This window comes from Meleagris gallopavo, chromosome 1 (genome assembly GCF_905368555.1).
Source record: "Meleagris gallopavo chromosome 1, MGAL_WU_HG_1.1, whole genome shotgun sequence".
NCBI classification, from domain to species: Eukaryota; Metazoa; Chordata; class Aves; order Galliformes; family Phasianidae; genus Meleagris; species Meleagris gallopavo.
In genome coordinates this window covers 29,684,096-29,705,015 of record NC_139404.1, presented here as the reverse complement: position 1 = coordinate 29,705,015, position 20,920 = coordinate 29,684,096, and the positions used below count along the sequence as shown (strand labels likewise).

The 20,920-nt window shown below is 39.6% G+C and overlaps 1 protein-coding gene across 2 annotated transcripts; it reads left to right on the top strand.

Annotated features, from left to right (window-relative positions):
* Nucleotides 1-494: 494 nt before the first annotated feature.
* TWF1 (twinfilin actin binding protein 1) lies at nt 495-19,554 on the top strand. 2 transcript variants are annotated; one of them, XM_085219849.1, is made up of 9 exons: nt 495-702; nt 4,677-4,754; nt 6,779-6,957; nt 8,629-8,724; nt 9,582-9,690; nt 13,826-13,947; nt 14,140-14,290; nt 14,705-14,826; nt 16,415-19,554. In XM_085219849.1, exons 1-9 carry the CDS (start codon nt 678-680, stop codon nt 16,583-16,585), a joined length of 1,053 nt encoding a protein of 350 aa, XP_085075975.1. In that variant the 5' UTR covers nt 495-677; the 3' UTR covers nt 16,586-19,554. The 2 variants fall into 2 exon arrangements, with proteins under 2 accessions (XP_085075975.1, XP_085075986.1); XM_085219860.1 differs by lacking the exon at nt 495-702 and adding an exon at nt 1,185-1,311.
* Nucleotides 19,555-20,920: the final 1,366 nt, after the last annotated feature.

Below are 20,920 nucleotides of genomic sequence, written 5' to 3'. Positions count from 1 at the left end.
TGCATCAGGGGAGGGTCAGGCTGCGTGTTAGGAAAAGGTTCTTCGTCAGAGGGTGGTGGGGCCCTGGAGTAGGCTGCCACCTGTGGCAGTGGGCACAACCCCAAGCTGCTGGAGTTCAAGAAGAATCCGGGCAATGCGCTCAGACATAAGACCTGAGAGCAGGGGTTTGAGGTGAAAGCTGTGGTTCTGGGCTGCGTTCCCTAATTTTTCTTCAAAGCACTTTACTGCTGACAGGTTAACGTACAATACATGTTCAATACAGAACGTGACAAGTCCCTCCTTGCCTCAGGCAAGAGAGCCATCTTCGTGACAAGTGCCTACAGATCATCCAAACTCCCCTCGGCCATTTTTCTGTATTCCAGCCTACAGACGGCTGCGCGGGGCACCGCTATAGGAAGGGTGAGGGCAGCACCGCTCTCTCGGGGAAGGCGGCGAGAGGACCCGGCCGGCCCGAGCAGCTCGGCGGGCTCTGCTCTAGGGGGCAGCAGCACCCCGCCCGCCGTGGGGCTGTGGGGCGGCCCGGCCCGGTGGGGCCCGGAAGGCGCCGCGCTCCCTCCCGGCGGCCGCTGAGTGGCGGCGGCGTGTCACGTGTGTGCAACCGGGCCGGGCCGGGCCGGGCCGGGTCGGGTCGCCGCGCACCGCCCCGGGCACAGCGTGGCTGGCAGCGGCGGTGCGACATGTCCCACCAAACCGGCATCCAAGGTACTGCCCTCCTTCCTTCCCTCCGGGCCGTCCCCGCGTCCTTACGCGTCTCCGTTCCGCAGCGTCGTTCTCCCCACCGCTTCTTTGTTCGCTCCCAGCTAGCCCTTTCTCCCGGGGTTACACCCGTAACGGAGCGAAGCGGGAGCTGCCGCACGGCGGGTCGGAGCCCCGCGGGTGGCGGTTCCGCGTCTGGCCGCGCCTGGCAGCCCCGGGGCAGCGGGGATCGGACTGGGTGCGGCTAGAAGGGATTTCCCGCAGAACGCCCGGCGTGGCGCCTAAGGTGTGCCCTGTGCACAGGTGTCCTCCGGCGGCCGGACGGGGACCTCCGGCCCCGCGAGGTATCGCCGCAGCGCTGCGGCAGCCCCCGCTCACTGAGGAACCGCAGCGCTGGAGGAGGACCTTGAGAGAGACGGAGCTGGGAAGGAGGGATCCCGGCGAGCCCGTGACGGGGAAAAAGTACAGGAGAGCCCTTTTTTCCTCAGCGTGTCCAGGCCTTGGAGAATGTGAGGAGCCGCCTTGGAAGACGGCGACGTGCTATTTCTCGGGATTATCGGCCTCGCAGCATCACAGCACTGCTAAGCAGGGATAATGCAGCAGCAGGATTATGGGGTTTGCGGTTTTATTATTTGCTTTCTGCAGCCTCGCTCAGTGACTAATGTGGTGTACTTTGTCTGCTCCCCCGCATTTATGGTTGCAGGTGACTTTTGTCCTGGTCTGGGTTGCTCTTAACTGCTCTTCCAACCCCTTTTTGGCTGCTGGATATGTTTGTTCCGCAGCCGTCCCCTCTTTTCCTTCCCCCCCCCCCCAGTATCAGCTTGGCATTAAGTTGGTATGGCCACTTGTTTTAAGTTGATTGTCCCTTCCCGGGCTGGGGTGCACCTCAAGCAGTGTTTTTCCACGTTTGGGAATACTGTTCCAGCGGCTCTTAATTCTCTTGTGCTCCTCCCTCCAGCCGCACCAAGAGGGAAGGCAAGAGCACCCTGTTGCTTACCATGACCAAGAATGGCTAAGCCTCTTCTGTTCTCTCTCATTTCTTTGAGAGCCTTTTGTCCTCTGAAGAGAGCCGCAGTGAGCTCGGCTGCTTTCCTGCCCTGATCCTGCCTTGGCAGGCTGGGATGCAGCCCACTTATCCAGGGTCTCATTTGCAGCAAAGCTTCTGCAATTGGAAGAGGGATAGCGTTTGTTGTGCAGTTGCTGGCATTAGCAACAAACGGGCTACTGTCACTCATAAACAATCACAAGATTTGGCAGCATGGAGCGCTCTTTTCTGGAAGCAGAAATGAAGTAATGGGGACAGTGATGTGTACCAGGCGAATGTTAAAAGGACGGGGCTTTCAAACAGAGCAGCAAATATAAATAGTTGCAGGGTGCATTGAGCTGTGGGGAGATTCACAAGACTACGTGCAACTCTTCCAAATTATTTCAAAAGTGTATTTTTGAAATAAGTCTCATTGCATTTTAATGTTTCGTGTTACAGAGAAATCACTTTGAAAGTGCAGCAGAGTAAATGTAAGTTGTTGATACGTGTGTATGTTTACAGGCCGTTTTACACAGTCCTTTGAACACTGTAACCAGTTTTTTTATAAAGGGACTGTCCAAAAACCAAAGAGTTTACTTAATGCAAATTTGCTCATTGAGGAAGGTTGGTTACTCAAAAGTAATGCCTCCTATTTATTTCCGTGGAAACTGGAATAGATAAAAGAGCACAGTAACACTATTTGATAAAGCAAAACTCTCAGCTACAAAACTACTTTTCAACATAGTCCCCACCATTAGTTCTGCATTTTGGCCACTGATGAACAAGAGCCTGCATGCCATGCTCATAAAAATCTGCACCAGCAGAGGTGACCCCTGTAGCTGTTGTCACTGCTGAAATGCACCACCCTCTGCCTCACTGTGCTCACATCCACTGATTGGTCTCCGTGAATGTTCAGCAAGCATTGATGAATGTCAGTGGGTGCAGTTTTTTCTGCATGGAGGAATTCACTTGTATGCTTTTACATCATACACACTTATATGTCAGACACCATTGTGTCAGGCTGCCCTTGTGCTGCCATCTGTCACACAGCAACAGCATGGAATGGAATATTGGTGGGACGGTTCGGCATCTACTGTCATACCACCAACATCCACCTCTGATGTCATGGGCTGACATAATAAAATAAGAGGCATTACTTAAAGAGCAGACCTCATGCATGTCAGCTTGTCTATCTTAGCTTTGTATGTTGCATCTTTTGAAAAGTGCCTGTGAAAAAAGCGCAGTGAAACAGCAGATAACTTGCATTGCTGGTTAGAACAGGGTGTGTAGAACTAAGACACATCCCATGTATTTCTTCCCAAGTGTACAATGAAGCATTTCCACTACTGAGATATAACTTCTGTAACAGAAGCAGTGATGTATATGGAGAGAACTGACACGTTTATCATCGTGAATGTTTTTTAGAAAAGAAATTAAACTGCTAGTTAGCCAGTGAGGTTCTGTATACTAAACTGTAATTGAGATCTTTGCAGGAAGTTTAAATAGAACACGTTATTCCTCTGTTGTGAATTTTCTGACCTCTGCATGGGGAAAAGAAGTGTATCTCTCAAATAGTGAGACTGCCTCTCGATCACTAACATCTTGTCTCAGAAAATGACTCCAGGAGCTGTTGTGGTTCTGGTGTCAGTGCAAAGGACAGCTGTATCTCGGTGTTGTTTTGGTGTGCAGGCTTGATACAAGAGTACAAAGAGCAAGGGATTGTAGACCTGAAAAGGACAACCATTTTGGGGGGAATTGGGAAGTCAGGAAAGCGGTGCAGTGTTTGTGTGCTGAATGGAAGCGCAAGGAAAGGCAGAGATGGTTGGAAAAGCTGATTACAGAGGGCCTGCACTGCTGAGTGGGAAGGTGCTAACTGAGATGAAGGTGGGCTTGGACTGGAAACCCAATGCAGTTTTGTTTGTGCAAATGTCAACGCTTCGACTCCATCCCCCAGCCCATTGTGGAATTCCAGAATGGACCTGCCCTTTGCTTTCGTGGACCTGAGTTTTACATGTTTTGAATATGGGCAGAAATACAGCCAGATGCCATCTGGTCCTTCGGCCTCAATGTGACTGTAAATAATCCTTTTTCTTTGCTTCCTGGTTTGCTGTTTGTTTTGCGGGTGCTGTCCTCTGTGCTGTGGGATTACTTAAAGGACCAGCTTGCAACAAGTGTTCTTCAGTAAATGCAGGACAGCTCCCTGTCAGGGGTATAATTAAACTGATCTGCACACAGATTATTTAGCAAAGCAGTTGAAATTAGAATAATGTCTGCAGGACTCGAGCACAGTTCTTCCTTGTGCTTACAGAAGGGGTCCATCATACTTGTATTGTAATGTCAATGTGAATTATAGAAATTTGAGAATATTTTTAGCTACTTTTTGTGAATTCATTTAATCTGCCCTATTGTGATGGGTCAGAGATTGAAAAGTGTCATCAAAATGCTTGCAAGGTGACAGAGAAGATGAATGAAGAGCGTTAGCCTTCCTTGGTACCCTTCAGAGAGGCATCCTTGGGAAAGGCAGGTGATTTTTGCAGACAGGCTCTAACATTTTCCTGGCAGGCATCAAGTTTGTGTCCGCAGGCTTACTGCAAACTTTCAGACTTCATGAAGCTCCTGTAATTTGAGATGCATTGTATTTGTATTGCGTTACTGTGTGAACCGTGAAACCTGAGAGTGATGATGTGATGTCACCTTTAATTTTCACAATGTTGAAAACGATACGGTATTCCGAGTGAGCAGGGCTGTTTTGCAGATGTTTGTAATGTTGTCTGTGATCTTTTTGTGGCATGCCTGTGGCTGGAACAGCATTTGACCACTCCTGTGTCCCTTTTTCAGTCCAGCATCATGGTGGGCCAGGTGTATGCTTTTCCAGTGTCGTTTTTAACTTCCTGAGTACAATGTTCTTGGAAAGAAGAATGTGTTAATTTGCTTACTTTTATTTTCTCTTTTTCAGCGAGTGAAAATGTTAAAGACATCTTTGTTGGAGCCAGAAATGGAAAATACAGGATTTTGAAAATAGTCATTGACAATGGTTAGTCAAGTTTTACCATTTTTTCCTGATTCTTTTGGATATTTCCCTACCTATTTTAGTGATTTTCGTGTAGAATTATTTAAAAAAACAAGAACGCTTCAAAGCTTAATGTTACCAAGGTCTTTCATATCCTGAAGGTAGAATTTGAGTCTTGGTGAAGCTAAGGTTTCGGTATGGTATTACTAAATTAGAATTTTTCTTCCAAATGTCATTTCATATTCTCCCAAGACCCATTGCTTCTTTCAGAAGTACATGAAATGCCCACCTCGTTACCTCTTTTTTTTTTTCATCTTCCCAAAGTTCACTCATTTACAGTACACTGAAAAACCTGTTAGTTGGAAAGGTGTATGTGTACATGCATACACATACATACATACATACATACATACATACATTTATTGTTAGGTAAGTAACTTGCTGTTATATTCTTTGTGTTTGCTTAAGTTTTTCCCTGCTTTTCTCAAGGAAGCAACAGTTATATTATAGTCAGATCACTGCAAGTCTCAGCAGCACTAAGTCTTGGCCTATATTTTTTTATTAGGAAAGTTAAAACAAGTTAAAACAATATGCTTGTGTGTACATGATACTTCTTAGTACAAAATGAAGGTCATAAGTAGGGAGTGTCTTCCATTTTTATCTTAAACTTTTTTCTCTATGTGCTTGTGTGTGTATATATGTATACACAATTTGTCTGTTTGTGGAAGTAGAGACCAGCTTAATTCTATTTTCTGTAGTTCAAAAAGAAGCTCTTAATGCTTTCAGAATGCTGGAAGCAAAATGGTTGCCTCATAGGTCTGCTTTCATGATGAACAACTCTGATCAGCAACTGCCCATAATGAGTAGATAACACTCAAATGGAGTTCTACTAATTTGAATGAATAAGGGAACAGGTTTGCTGCTGAGCATTATAGTTGCCGTGTTTATTTTTTTGTGTTTGTTTCTTTACTAAATTCAAGTGACTGTAAAGCCACTTAGAGCTAAGAATTGCCAAGTACATTATTGGTTATCTTGGTTATCTATGTGTACAGCTTCAGCTACTTTGCATCTAATGCAAAGAAGTGCCAAATACACACTCACTCTCTCTCTGAGCTGTTCATGCTCTGTGCCTTGGAATACTACTGTGGGAGAGTGCCTTGTCTGAAACGTTCTGCAGTTAGAGACTGTTGTACTTCTGTCTGAAGTATTAAAGGTCAGGTCCAAGACTCTCAAAAGATACTATGCATACCAACTGCTATGGGCCCTTAAACTGCTGTGGGAACTGTATAAACAAGGTGTTTCTCCTTTGGCTGTGGGGTCTAATATTTGAAAGTTGGTAAATGTTTTGAAAGATACCGAGTAATATTTTTCTTTGGAAGCTGAGATGTGATTTGTATGTAAGAGAGAAATCTTGTTGCTACAGTTGTTCATATAATTAAATCTCATCTGAAGTATTCTTTACGGACTTAAGCCAATTATACATAATAAACAACTTCAGTAATTTAAAGAGACTGCAGTTATGAAGCTGTATTAGAAAGGGGTTTATCTACTTACATTGTCAAATTAAAGTGATTACTGCAAGCATGTTTATTCCAAACTCTTTTCACTGTGCAACTGAGTAACTGTCTCCTTACCATGAGTACAAACATTGGAGTGTGTCAGTAATCAGTAATTCTAATTTTTTTAAAAACCTACTTTCATCTTATTTCTACTTAAGTATTTCATTTTAAAAGTAAATGAACTAGCAAAGGGCAGTTTTTATTTCTTCCCTGTACGCATTATGCTAAACACTGATATCAGTCTTACCTCTTCAGATCAAAGAACTGACAGCCAGCGCACTGCTTCTCAACTAATTGTATTTTGGTTAAAGTAAGTTAGGCTTTATGCATACATGACTTTTGCAGGAACTTGCCTGCTATCACCCTGAATGCTCCTGACTTCCATTCTTGTGGGCATGGTTACAGTGATTAATTACTATTAATAACTAATTTTGAAAAACACTATCAGCTATATAATTGCTAACCTGTGGTTTTGGTTATTGGTTTTAGAGCAACTTGTTCTGGGATCCTCTAGGCGGCCACTTGGATCATGGGAAAAGGATTACGATCCTTTTGTTCTTCCTCTTCTTGAAGACAAGCAACCGTGTTACATTTTGTACAGATTAGATTCTCAGAATGCTCAAGGATATGAATGGATCTTTATTGCATGGTCACCTGATCACTCTCCTGTAAGTAGTACTCATAGAATCATAGAATGGCTTGGGTTGGAAGGGGTTTCAAGGATCATCAGGTTCCAACCCCCTTGCAACAGGCAGAGTCACCAACTTCCATATCTTATACTAGATCAGGCTGCCCATCCAACCTGGCCTTGAACACCAGGGACGGGGCATCCACAGCCTCTCTGGGCAGCTTGTTCCAGCACCTCACCACTCTCATAGTAAAGAGCTTCCCCCTGACATCCAACCTAAATCTTCCCTCCTCCAACTTAAAACCATTTCCCCTTGTCCTGCCATTATCTACCCGTGTAAAAGAGTTGACTCCCTTCCTGTTTGTAAGCTCTCTTTAGGTACTGGAAGGCTGCAATGAGGTCACCCTGCAGCCTTCTCTTCTCTAGGCTGAACAAGCCCAACTCCCTCAGCCTGTCTTTGTAGGGAAGATGCAAAGGACGTACATTTGTAACATTTTTTCAACAGTATTGTTTGATCCAAATCCTAGATGAGAGGGATTTGGGGAATGAAGCGTTCCCCAGCCTTCATCACACTTTCTCCAAGGAAACTGTAGAGACATCTTCCTTGAAGCTGATTGTGAGTCTAGATGGAGTGTAGCTGATCCAACTTATTTCTAGCTTGGTCTGAGGAAAAGCACACATTATCATGCTTTTTGTTTGCTTATCTTTCTGTCAGTGTTCATGGAAATAATAGAAGAACATAGGACAGAAATCCCATTGTTGTCATCATAGAGAGAAAGATGATAGTTTGAGCTCAAACTGCTTATTCTGTTTGCTTTGCTGGCAGACCAGTTGGCATTTGTGGGTCTGTGACCCACCTGAGAATGTTCTCTTTCTTACAGAGCACGGGAGGAAAGGGAAGTCAGCCTTATCAATTTCTAGGTGAAAGTAAGGTATTAGCTCCAGATTCAGGGAATGTAAGATAGGGGAGGACAAAGTAAATCTATTCCCAGATTCCTGCCCTACTTTGAATAACACTTAGGAAACAGTAGGAGAGCAGAGGAGTGCATAGAAGAAATTGAGTGGAAAAGATGAGGGTATTCTGATGAGGATGGCACGGTGGTGAAATAAGCTGGGGAAAATGGGACTGCAAGGAGAGGAATATGTATGTTGGATGCAAATTGATAGGAAGCAAGCATCATTAGGTCTTCTGCTCTAGAAAATTTCATTTTTCCATTCTGTAGTTGAACTACCAAATCAAAAATAATAATGAATTATTTGCAGTCTGCTCTTTCTGTGATGTATCACAATACAATAGACAGACTGGTGACAAGTGATCTAAGCTGTTGTGTTTATTTTTTCCTATATAGAAGTAGTAAGGATTGTGTTCTGTGTTTTTTTTTTTAATTATTATTATATTTTTAAAGCTCATACTCTAATTAAAGCTGCAGTTTGGCTTTGGAATTAGTTTAATAATAATGCATAGTAAAATGTCTTATTGTGCACTTGAGAATTTAATAGCATATATTAGTATCATGCTCCAGAACTCATTCTGTGATTTCATTCATTATTAATAAATGCAGTTTCAAACTGCACTTTCAAGTCCTAAAATACTTGTTCAAGAAGGCTGTTTATGGGCTTGGTACCCCAAAATGCTGTTGTACACCTGAGCTTTGTATACTAAATAGAAGAAAGAAATAAACAAAAAAAACACTGTTTTATGATATATCAGGTTCGTCAAAAGATGTTGTATGCAGCAACCCGGGCAACACTTAAGAAAGAATTTGGAGGTGGTCATATTAAGGATGAAGTATTTGGAACAGTAGAGGTATGTTCTAGGGAATACTAATTGTATTAGATGATTTTACTGGTATTAATTTCTGGTGATGTTGCTCTTTTTGATGAAGGAAATAGGAGGTTGAAAATTTTGTGTGTTATTCAAACGTTAAAATGTAATAACTCGCATTTGAAAAAGTAATTATATTTAACAATTTAAGATTAAGATGTCCTTCCTTCAAATAGGTATTAAAACTAAATCATCCACGACTAACAGTACAGTCTTTTAATCTCACTGCATGTTTATGAATCCTTCAAAAGCTGTAACCGTTAAAACTTTCAGGCCAGTTGTTTACAAAAGCCATTGTGGGTGTACGGGTCTGAATCAGGTGGGCTAGAACAGCTATTGGTGAGACTTTAGCAACTGAAAGCAAACGTTTTTATCTTAAACCAAGGGTATGAAGCTGTCTGTTCTTTAAAATTTGACTGTGAAAGTGGACTCAAGTCCATGGCTGCCATCTTAATTTATGGAATAAGAATTTTAGTAGCTACCAATTTGTCAATGAAAATGCTAATAGTTGAGTGTTCAGTTATGAGAAGATAGTTCCGAGGTGCATGCATGAAGAGGTCTAAATAACTTCATGTATATCTCTGTTTTCACAAAGACTTACTTTTGAATTAGTGAGGTAATTATGGGCTGACTGTGGAAATGCTGCCCACTGTACAGTTGGGTATAAGAGCAAATCCTGCTGTTCAGGATGCCGAGTTGAGCTTGCAAATGCATGTACACTTGCAGTCTCTGTTTGAATAAAATGAATGTAAACGTATGGGAAATAACTGCTGCATGAACTGTGTTAGAAAAAATACTTTAGTGCTGAAAAATGATGAATACTGATACTGTGCTTTCAGGATGATGTTTCACTGAACGGATATAAAAAATATTTGATATCACAGTCTGCCCCTGCACCTCTGACTGCAGCAGAAGAGGAACTTCGACAAATTAAGATTAATGAGGTACCTACAGCAACTTTCAGCAGGTTGGGCCATTGGATACAGAGTTCCTGGTGTAGGTAGAGGCTTTTCTAGAGTAAAAAAGAACAGAAAATCGAAAGCTTTAGTAAGTTTTTGAGTGGATGAGAATATAAATGCCTCACTCAGTGAGTAGGGATAGCAGGATGCTGATGGCTGGAGACAGAGTAGTGAGATCTTGCTGAGTTTGCAAGGGCCAATGTTTTTGTCAGAGGCCAGCTGCCTAACATGCTTTTAATGTCAGTGGATGTGCTTCAGTGTGAGGGTTACCAACCATAGGCACTCAGGTTGCCCTGAGAAACTGTGCAGTCCCCTTGTTGGAGATCTTCAAAGGCCACCTGGAGCGTGGGGGTGGGTACCCTGCTCTGGGTGGTCCTCCTTGGGTTGGGGGTTGAACGAGGGGACTTTGAGAGATCAGCCTCAACTATTCTCTGGTAGCCCACATTTCACATGGTGGCAGAAACTGTAGAGAAAATACCAAATAGCAACTGTTGCAGTGAGTAATTCCGAAGAATATTTCAGCAGCCATTATCTAGTGCTTCCAGAACCAGTTCACTTGTCTTTACTTGAAGACTGGGAAGAAATAAGACGAAGTTCAATAAAAGTAAAAACAGAAATCCAAAAGAACTAACCATTTCTTTTAAAAATATCCATTTGCTTTTCCCACAAATGCTTTATGGAAGGGCTATTAGCATGTGCCTTTAAACAAGTAATGTGATGACAAATTGCTGTTTAGCCAATGACTGAAATGTTTCAGAGGATTCTTTTCTCAAATTTTTCCATCATTTAATCTCTGTTTGCATTCAGACATGTCTTAATAGATCTTGTGTTGATCTTATGAATTCTTCAGCCTTATTTTACAGCCATTGTTCACATGTTTGAAATGCGACATGTTTTTCCAGCTGGATGCCAGCAAGCTATCATGTTAAACACAGCTCTTTATCTTTCCTAAAGTTTTCACTCCTTAGTATGCTTTTGCTGTAACAATGTTGTTTTTTTTTTTTTTTAACATTTCTTTCTGTGATGTCTTTGCTCTCCATATCTATTTTTGATTAACTCAATGTAGAAATGTGCTCATCATTACCAGACACTTCATTTTAGTTGATTAGCTTTAGGAAAAACAACAACAACAACAAAAAACCAAACAAAAAAAAACCATTAAAGAATGTAAAACTTCCATGGTATCAATGATCACTTACTTCTGATATTAGTGCTGTCTTTTATCCCCTATGTGCATGTTGTGTAACAGCCAATTCACACTGACTAATAGTTCATGTTCTGTAATGAAACTTCAGGTTGATGGTTGGACTAGATGATCTCAGTGGTGTTTTCCAACCATACTGATTCTATGATTCAGCAGCAATAGCAGTACTTCTCAAGCATGCATTATCTGTATGTTGCTGCCTTTTTGGCTTCATTTGGAACATCTTGAACTATGTTAAGTTGTGTCATTTGTACCTTTGTTATTTCAGCCAGTACGAAACCTGTGGTTAGGCTCAGTGGAGCAGTATTTCATTAACTTTCACGCTTTAGCTTCCACAAACAAAAAGCTTTCTGATATTAAGAGAATGTGTACGTGTTTAAAAACTGTTTGGATGTAGTGCTCACATGATTTAGCAGAGGGTTGTTTGTTAGAGTTAGGGTAGTATGGTCAGGTTGAGGTTGGACTTTTGACAGTCTTCAAGGTCGTTTCCAAGCTGAGCAATTCTATGATTAAAAATAATAAAAAAAAAAGTTTTCTACGTTTTATGTTCTTTCATAATTATCTAAGAAATATTTGAATTAATCAGATCAAAGGTTTATCTTACTGCTGTCAGGACACTGAGTGAACAACGGCAGGAATCTGGGAAGGGTGTAAGAGCAAGATAAGGGCATGATAATTCCTTTGAATATTCTTTGGGGTTTGGACTCGATGATCTCTTGTGGTCCCTTCCAACCCCTGCAATTCTCTCATTGCCTCAGCCTTTGCAGATAGGACTCTTCCAAAGTAAGATATGATGTTTTGCTATATAATACTTTTAATTTTTTTTTTTTCCATCCATCATACATAGTCCTATCATTGTTCTAAATCCTCATAAAGTTTTGTTGGCCACAGATACCTATAGCAGTGTTATTACAGCTTGGCAAAGTACTATGTAAAGAACTGCTGCCTGCTATCTATGAGCTTATACCCTTACAGATATCATGGGGAAGGCAGATAAAAGCCATTCCTCACTTTTTTCCCCTCACTCTCCACTATATCCACAAGACCTCTGCATTCCTGACCAGTTCTCTCTTGTGGGCTGAAGAGTTCTCATCTGTGTACTTCTTCCTCCTGAAGTAGGCATGGCACACTTCTGATCCTTCTGCTTTTCTCTGCAGTTTTTCCAGTTCTTTTATAAAATTTATAAAAAGCAGGGATGGAGAAACCAGAACTGCATGTGGTATTCAAGATAAAAGCATGTTACTGATAGCTGAACTGTGTAATGATGTATTCTGTACTCTTAACAACTTCTAACATTTCATTTGTTGGTGGGTGATGCCTTGTTTGCTTGATTGATTTTTGCCTAAAGTAACCACTGGGCTGACATTTTCAGATAAATATTTTGTGTGACCTGAATGTTAGTAGCTAGTTCAACCTCATCACCATGCAGGTAGAAGAAAGGTATTTTTCCTTCTGCATGTAATGTTTTACATGTATACTCACATCAAAATTCCATCTGCCACTTTATTACCTCCTCAGCAGCCATCACTAACAAATCTTATGGTATGATTTAGGTATTTTTAAGTGACTTGGATATTTAGCTTAGCTTCAGTGGGCTTACATATGTTATGGTATGGACAAGTAGATTTGGTTTCTTCTCCTAAACCTAGTGTTATGCTGGGTTATTTTCTTCTTGTCCCGACTTCGTAGCTGGCTTTTCTGGTTTTTAATTTTTTTACTGCATTTTGTTCTGTGATGCCAATTTAATAACATTTATTAGTCAGATTTTTATGCAGATATACTTTGCAAATATTTGTCATATGATTGTGTTATTAAATTTACTAAACTTAATACAAAAGTAAGCTCTTCTGCCTATCTGATTTCACATTCTCCTTCCCTGATGCTGATAAGCTGTCCTTTAAAATATGAAGTACTATTTAGTATTGCCCCAAGTATCTTTGTTTTTCATTATTTTCATCATTGTTGAATATTTCGCTATCTGAACATCTTTCAGCTGACAGATCTAAAACCCACACTTTCTATTTTGTGTGCTTTTCTGTCTTCTTAACTGCCTCATCACCAATGTTACATGTGTTTGTAAAATTATAAAAGGAAGTCAGTACATTCAAAAGCTAATACTTGCACAGAAAGATGAGGTTTGGCAATGCTGGAGGCCAGAGCTCATTTTCAGAGAAATCGTGCATGAATATTAAGATATGCCACACAAATTCTTGAGAAGTATCTTTAAAACAACTGTCCTTTTATCTGTAATAGTTTGTGTCTAAGATAACTAGATTATGAGCGACTGTCTAGCTTGCAGTTACCATAGATTTTTCCACTCTGTGTTAAAGCTCCTAGAAGTCAAAAATCGAAGCTCTGCTTGTTTATCTGTTTGCTTTCTTTTTGGTATAGGCTTTTTGAAGGAGGATGCTGAAGTGGGAGGGAGGGAAGGTGCTTCTTTTTTTTTCCTTCAAGAAGATCAGTCTCTCTAAGACATGTTTTTTCTCCATTCTTCCCAGAATGTTGGCTTCCTATAATCACATTCTCCTATTATCTAAAACATATCACGATAAAGTTCAGGAACAACACTGTCAGTTCAGAAGTACAGTGCAACACAGGAAAATCAGACTCTTATTTTATGTTTGTACTAGAGTTTAGCTAGATCTTCCCTGACACTTAGGCAGTTTTCTCTCTTGTGATTCCATGGATTCTGCTGCTTCATATATGAAACTGTTTTCAGGTAAGAAAGCAAATGTGACCTGTTAATTAAAAAAAAAAAAAAAAAAAAAGTTGTATAAGGGGATTGATGGTTTGGCATAACATATTCTTGGAATAGCTGCTGACAGCTCTGTGTGTAACCACATGCAATGCATTCTCAGAAACCAAATGAATGCCTGCAAAGGTTCCTGTTTGTATTTTCATTGGCTTGTGTTCCAGGTACAAACGGATGTTGGTGTAGATACTAAGCATCAAACTCTGCAAGGAGTAGCGTTCCCTATTGCTAAGGAAGCTATTCAGGCTCTGGAGAAATTGAGAAATAAGCAACTCAACTATGTGCAACTGGTAAGTATAAGACACTTCAGATTATTTTTAATAACAGGTACTAAATAGATTACTTGCACAGTAAACTATGTGTGTTGGTGCCATATACTGATAAGTTACCATTCTGTACTAGAAATCTTTTTTTTCTACTCTGTCATATTCTCTGGCTTGTTTTCTGTGTATTAACTGTGTGCAATTTTTCTTCGTTAACAGCAAATTGATATGAAAAATGAAATTATTATTCTAGCCAACACACTTCATACCGAACTTAAGGACCTGCCAAAAAGAATTCCAAAGGATGCTGCACGTTACCATTTTTTCCTATATAAGCATACTCATGAAGGAGACTATTTGGAATCCATAGGTACGGGAAAATTTCCCAACATGAAATGTTATTGGTTTGTTTCAAATACTTCCGTAACCTTGAGGCAGAGAAAGATGCATCGTGAAAGTAGATAGCTTTGAGTGTCTGACCTCTCTTTGTAGCCATAAATTTCAAAGTCATTTGGTTGCCAAACTGATTTCTGAAGAGTCTTTACATTTAGAAAGTAGTGAACTATTCCTTTTAGTTATGAACACACATAGATCAGTAGTCATGTGAAAAAATAAAGATACTTCCTTTTAGAAATGAAACACTTACTCAAGTAAAATGCACAAAACCATGTTCTGGGTGTTTTAGCTTTCATACTGTAAAGTTGGTTTGCAGTGTCTTTCTGCTGTAAATGATTCTGTGATACAGGTTTTGATAAGGTTTATTTTTGTTCTGCTTTTTCTGCAGTTTTCATTTACTCCATGCCAGGCTATACCTGTAGTATACGAGAGCGAATGCTATACTCTAGTTGCAAAAGTCCACTTCTAGAAATTGTAGAAAGACAGTTGTGGATGCAAATAATTCGAAAGGTAAGTACACTGGGAATACTCCATCGCTCAATTCCCTTTCTAATATCTAACCATAATTGTTTCTGCCACCACTTTCTGTAAACAATGAAAGGTGCTGTATGGCTATTAAAGACCTATTTAAGAGCTTGTCCTGAACAAGAAATACTTATTAACTAAGCTTCATAATTTCTACATAGTTTTAGTAAACCTGTTCTTGTGCAAGAGGGTGTTTGAAAGTACTCTGAAGGACTATTCAGAAATAACATGATTTCTTACTAAAAGGCCTGTCGTTCTTTGGATCACAGCATGTTATTGCTGAACTCTGAATTCCTTTAAGGCCGAGGTTACGTAATGATTTTCAAAATGAAAGAAAAAGGAAGCAGCAGTTCTGGAACTTAAACTGCCTCTTAGGAGCCTTTGATGGTGTAATTAAGGACTTAGGAGAATGCTGATCTTTCCAGTTGCAAAGATTATACTACTGTGCATAAAGAACAAGTGGCTTCTCACTTCCAGAGCAGCACAGACAATAACGGTCCATGTGAATGTGAAATATATGACCTATTAACATTTCTACTCTAAGTTTAGAATAATTTTGAGCTTTGGTTTCTGATTATTGTCTACCTGAAAGAAGTTTTTACTGTGATGATGTAGCTTGAGTAGATATCATCGCTGAATGGTTTTATATAACATTCCTCAGAAATTTCTTCGTTAGAATAAGACAAATACACCACGTGGTGCTTGAAATTCCTGTAGACCTCTTTTTGAGGCATGTACTTGCAATGGCAATACAGTGGATTGTGGCAAGTGCTAGAGTTAGGGGGCCATGAAATGCTGAATACTCACATGCAGTGCCAAAGCATTTGTCTGAACTCTGAATTTGTGTAATTAAAAACTGGGCCTTGGCTTCAAAACAGTGTTTTATTCAGGTTTACATTCTTCCATTTAAAACAAAACAAAGAAAAATCTCAGGCTTGTTAATTTAATTTGTTTTAGCTTTTCTCTGGCTTGAATACTTGCTGAGTTGCAGTACTCCACTAATTGTGTGAGGTTTTTATACTCCTCCCTTCTGTTCTCAAGAGACAGCAATATATATGCACATTGTTTTTACAATTTTTTAATGCACTTTATACTGGAAAAAAAATTCTGAAAGTGTGAAGATCTGATTGGAACAATTAAAAGTTTTTGCTTTTGAAGGGAGAAGAAATAAAGGAAATTACAGTTCTGAAAGATCACATGCTGCTCTCATATTATAAAGGAAATTTCTAACAAAGGACTAATAAGCACTTGCTTGTACGTGGAATGTGTACTCAGTTATTAGTATTGTACACTGTGCTAAAGCTTGGGGCAGAAGTTACTTGGTGTATGTATTTCTGCTTTTATTGACGGAAGAGCTAATGAAATCAAAATGCACTTAACTCAAATCTGGTAAGAGTATAAAAAAAGCTATCCAAGAGGAGGTGAGGTGCTTAGGCACAAGGTAGAGAACATTTCATGCTGGGCTCTGAATATTATTGCACATATTGGTTTTAATATAGCTTTTAGAGCTTCAGCAAAATTTCTGCATTTTATTAAATACATCTTTAAGATGAATGTAACTTTTTTTTTTCAGATTGAAATAGATAATGGTGATGAGTTAACTGCTGACTTTCTTTATGAAGAGGTTCATCCAAAACAACATGCACATAAGCAAAGTTTTGCTAAACCAAAAGGTCCTGCAGGGAAGAGAGGAATACGAAGACTCATCAGAGGCCCAGCAGAGACTGAAACACCCAGTGATTAGAAACTGTTGTTTGCATTAATTATAAGGTTTTACAATAAGAAAAAATGAAATCCTGACTTTTGCCAATGAACTGAAACCATTCCATTTATAGATGCTAAAGAAAAAAAAGTAAAAAATATTCTTTCTACTCACCCCTCTTCTGAACTCAGTACTTCCTGTGTTGTTACACAGTTATATTTGTTGACCATATTTTACAACACCTGGAAGAGTTAATTATTTTAAAGGTAGAAAACTAAGCTAGTACTCTTTTGTTTTAAATTAGAATCCATTATTTAATAGCAAAACACGTGATTATAAACTTCACAGACAAGACTATTAAGCCCACATTTTCTGTGGGTAAGTAGCAGCTGTATGTGTAGATAATGAACCTGTATTTGTTTGAGTAGCCTACTGAAATCTGCAAGATTTCACTTGTATGAAGAGTTGAAGCTGTCATTGTTCCAGATAAATCTTTATTTTTCCTGGTAACTTTTATGGACAGTAATGCAACAGAATGTTTTCTTCTGTTTTTTGATGTGATGGATTGTTGGGTTTGGGTTTTTATACTAGAAAGATTAAAATCCATTATCTATTAGTTTATGCAAGTGCTTGTTCAGGAATAGCTTATTTTTATTTTTTCCTATGCAAAAGCATGGTCATTTCAAATTTACAACTAATATGGTGGGCTTGTCTCTTAAAGAAATCTGACATAAAACCACTACAGCTTTTCCAGACTTAGATACCACTTATCAGCATTATATATATTACCAAATGACCAAGTCTAATGTGATAAAACACGCGGTCACTATACTCAGTAAATTATGGAGCTGCTTTCAAAGCAATAAGCTTAAAGTTTCTTCTAAATCATTGATTTTCTGTGTACTTGGATCTAAAACTGCAAATTCAGTAAAAATGGAAATAGACTTGCTTTGTAATAGTGACTTATTGAGATCCTGGTGTCATTGCATTATCAACTGCAACTTGAACTTTCAGGATACTGTAAAACCAAATATTCCTAAATGTTTGAACTTTAATAGTAAATCAAATCTTAAACAAAATCCAACTAGGTCTTTGCCTGGCACTTTGGTAGCATTTTGTGGAATTTGTCAATTTTTTCTGCTTCTCATCTAAACACTGAAATGAGCCAGGATAGTCTGAACTCCAGTGAACCATGAGTCATCTGTTTATTAGGAAGGGGAAAAAATAGATGACTTTAATAAGGAGGTTAAAGAAGAAATAGATGTAGAAATCAAATAACCTTAAACGTTTTAAAATTGTGTAATGAGGCAAGTTCTAAAGGATAGATTATGTTCCCCGGTGGGGTCTTGCTTCTCAGTGTCCTGTATCGAGCTTTGTATTTTTGATTATTGTTTAAAACTAATGGGAGTTGCAAGTCTTGGATCACTGCATATAGGTGTTGGCTGTACACTTGGATATCTGAATCATTTGTTTACCTGACGGAAGGTTGATCTTAGAATAGTTCTGTAAGGAAATAAGGCTTAAACACTACTAGTTCCTGATGAAAACAATTGTTAGCTCACGCTATTACGTCGTTTGGTGATACTGACTTGTTATTGACGTTTGAAATTGCACTGTGCAATATGAAGGTTGCAATACTTGCTGGTTTTATGGTGGTTTTTTTTTTTTTTCTATATGCAGTAGAGATCTGACACCTCAGCTTTTTTCATTTAATCTTATACACTACATCAGCCCAGTTCAGTAGCTCCTGATGATCCTCAGCTCATCTCCCGCCCTCAGCTGCTCTGTTCTTTTTCTGCCTCTTCTTCCTTTCCCTTTAGGGCAAGGAGCAGGTCTGAGGAATTTTTCTTCTTGTGTAATGTCATACAAACATTATTGTTTTTAAACATTGTTAATGTGTATGCAGCTTGCACACTGTAATTACATTTATTTTTAGTTGAAATCTGAATCCTATCAGCACCAAAATCTTTTTTTTTTTCTTTTTTAAGGTAAACATTTACTGTAGCAGTTAAAAATGACTTTGAGAGGGCTTTTTGTTTGAATTTAATAGTCCTGTCTGCATCTCAGCCATAAGGAGTGCACATACATTTTTACCCTCACTTGAGCCAGTAAAGAAGTTCAGCTTTTTAGTATGAAATATTTTGGATAAGGAACAGTTTGGCCTGATATGGTCATGTGCAGGTTGTGGGGTTGTTTTTTTTCATCCCTTAATCCTGCTTTAGGTAAGTGAGGGTAGGAAGTAGGAAACTTAATCTGGAGGATGGCCAGAGCTGTTAAGTGATTACATGAACGAGTTTATAACGAGCTGCTGTACAGTTCAACCCAAAGCAGACAGTAAGTTATTCTACTTTACTTGAAAATATTTCATGCGGTTGTACAGCCAGCCAGCAAAGAGTAATGTCCTGAGTGTATTCCCCTCCTTTTTCCATAAAAGAGAAAGCCTGCTACCAATTCTCTTTAAATTATATGAAGTCTTGCACTGCCAACTGCTTCTCTTGGCCCCTAGCTATTCTCTTGACAAAGCAATAAGCATCTTACAGAAAGATCTATCATGTTTACACCCATACAGTTGCCTCACATAACACCTATTGTTAAAGAATAGTCAGAGCCAGCACAAAGTGAGGGCATTAAGAAAAGTTACTCTGTAAACTGTCTCTGGTCGTTTCATAATTGAAAGTGTCCATTCAGAATTGTCCTTAGCCTTCATAAATGCCCCAAAGCACTGCAGCTGCTTGCACTTAACTCACAAGCTATTTAATAGCTGCTAATTAACATGACAAGTAATTATTTTTGAAATGTTTATGTTGCCAAGTAGGGAGAAATTGATCTAATAAACCTCCTGCCAGGGGTTTGTAAAACTAATCAAAGTAATAATTGCTCTATCACACAGATAAACACACTGATAAAGGAAACTTTTGATTTACTGTGTCTGTGTATTCAATGAAAAACACCTTCAGATGTTGAAATTGTCTATTTTGTAATCTACTTTATAAATAAAGATTGATGCTTTAGTTGGTGTTGTCTGAATCATTTTGTGTTCTGTCTTTAACAAAGATCTGTAGCTGAACATCATGATGTGTAACAGGAGGCCCTGCAGCATTAAAAGCAGTATGAAAAAGTAGGTAAGAAGGGGAGGTGGGCAAACAAAATTCCTGACTCTTGCTGTTGGAGACTGATTACATACAGTCAGACAGCTACTTTCCTGGTGCTTTATGGAAGCAGATTGGAGACCTCCGCAGCAGGATCCAAGCACACTCAGCTCCTGATGGTTTTCACGCTGCTTCAGAAAGTTCAGTCCTTTTAAAACACTGAAATAGCTGATCAGTAATCTAAGAGTTTTATCCACTGTTAACTGCTCAGCACGCGGCAGTACAATTAAGCTGTTCAGATGATGATGTTTCCTTAATGTTTTTTTTTCCCTCTAAATTGAGAAAAATTAGTTTGCTTCTCGTCTTTCTATTGCCCTCAGAGAACATTCAGTGTTTTAGCTTTTCTTTTAACATATCCTCCTGAGGAAGTACACGATGTGGCAATTTGGCAGTGAGAGAATGAAAGTTTTGGATATTTTGAACTAGGAATCGAGACAATACTTTTAATGCAAAGGTAATAAAAAAAACAACAAAAAAACCAACCCAGCTACTTTCCTAACAGGAACACACAGGAGAGGGAGCTCAGTGCTGTGTGAGCATGAATATCACAGACTTATTTGTATTCCATCCACTGACCAAAAGGCAACTCAGCCCAAATACAAGGATGAGACCATTCTTCACTTTTCCATACAAGTAAGAAATACAGTGGCTGATGAAAAGTATGTAGGCTCAAAGGAAACTGGACAAAGAAGAGAGAAAATCTGATAGAGGTGTAACAAGCAATGAAGACCTTGAATCTTTCTCAAAAAGTTAATGAGTTGCAACCTACAAAACCATAATGCTCCACTGAAGTAGCACTGCCTACATACTGTCTGTCACAGTCACCTATCCCTCAGCAGCCACTACTGGCTCACGTCCCAACCACTTGTGGCTCTGCAGACCCCTCTGACCCACAGCACACTTCCTAGCATCTCTGGCTGTGGCCAAGGAGAGAACTGTTGCCCTTCAGATATATATATATATGCCTATACGTATACAGGCAACAACATGGATGTCATACTAGCCCTACAGCAGTAAGAAGCAGAAAAAAAAATCTAGTAAGAAACCTTCAAGTAACAGCAAGAAGAGTTGTTTAAAGAATTACTTAAACAGATTTTATTCTCATTTCTAGCAGGTTTTTTTTTTTTTTTTTTTTTTTTTTTTTATCCCTTCCAGCATTTGAAGTCCAGAAAATACGTCATGTGAAAATAACCTCTTTCATGGAGTAGTTGAGCAGTAGTCTGCTGGT

Coding starts and splice junctions, on each gene's coding strand:
- TWF1 (XM_085219849.1), top strand. CDS start 678: ATGTCCCACCAAACCGGCATCCAAG. Junction 13,948..14,139: donor AACTCAACTATGTGCAACTG/GTAAGTATAAGA, acceptor CTTCGTTAACAG/CAAATTGATATGAAAAATGA. Junction 14,291..14,704: donor AGACTATTTGGAATCCATAG/GTACGGGAAAAT, acceptor CTTTTTCTGCAG/TTTTCATTTACTCCATGCCA.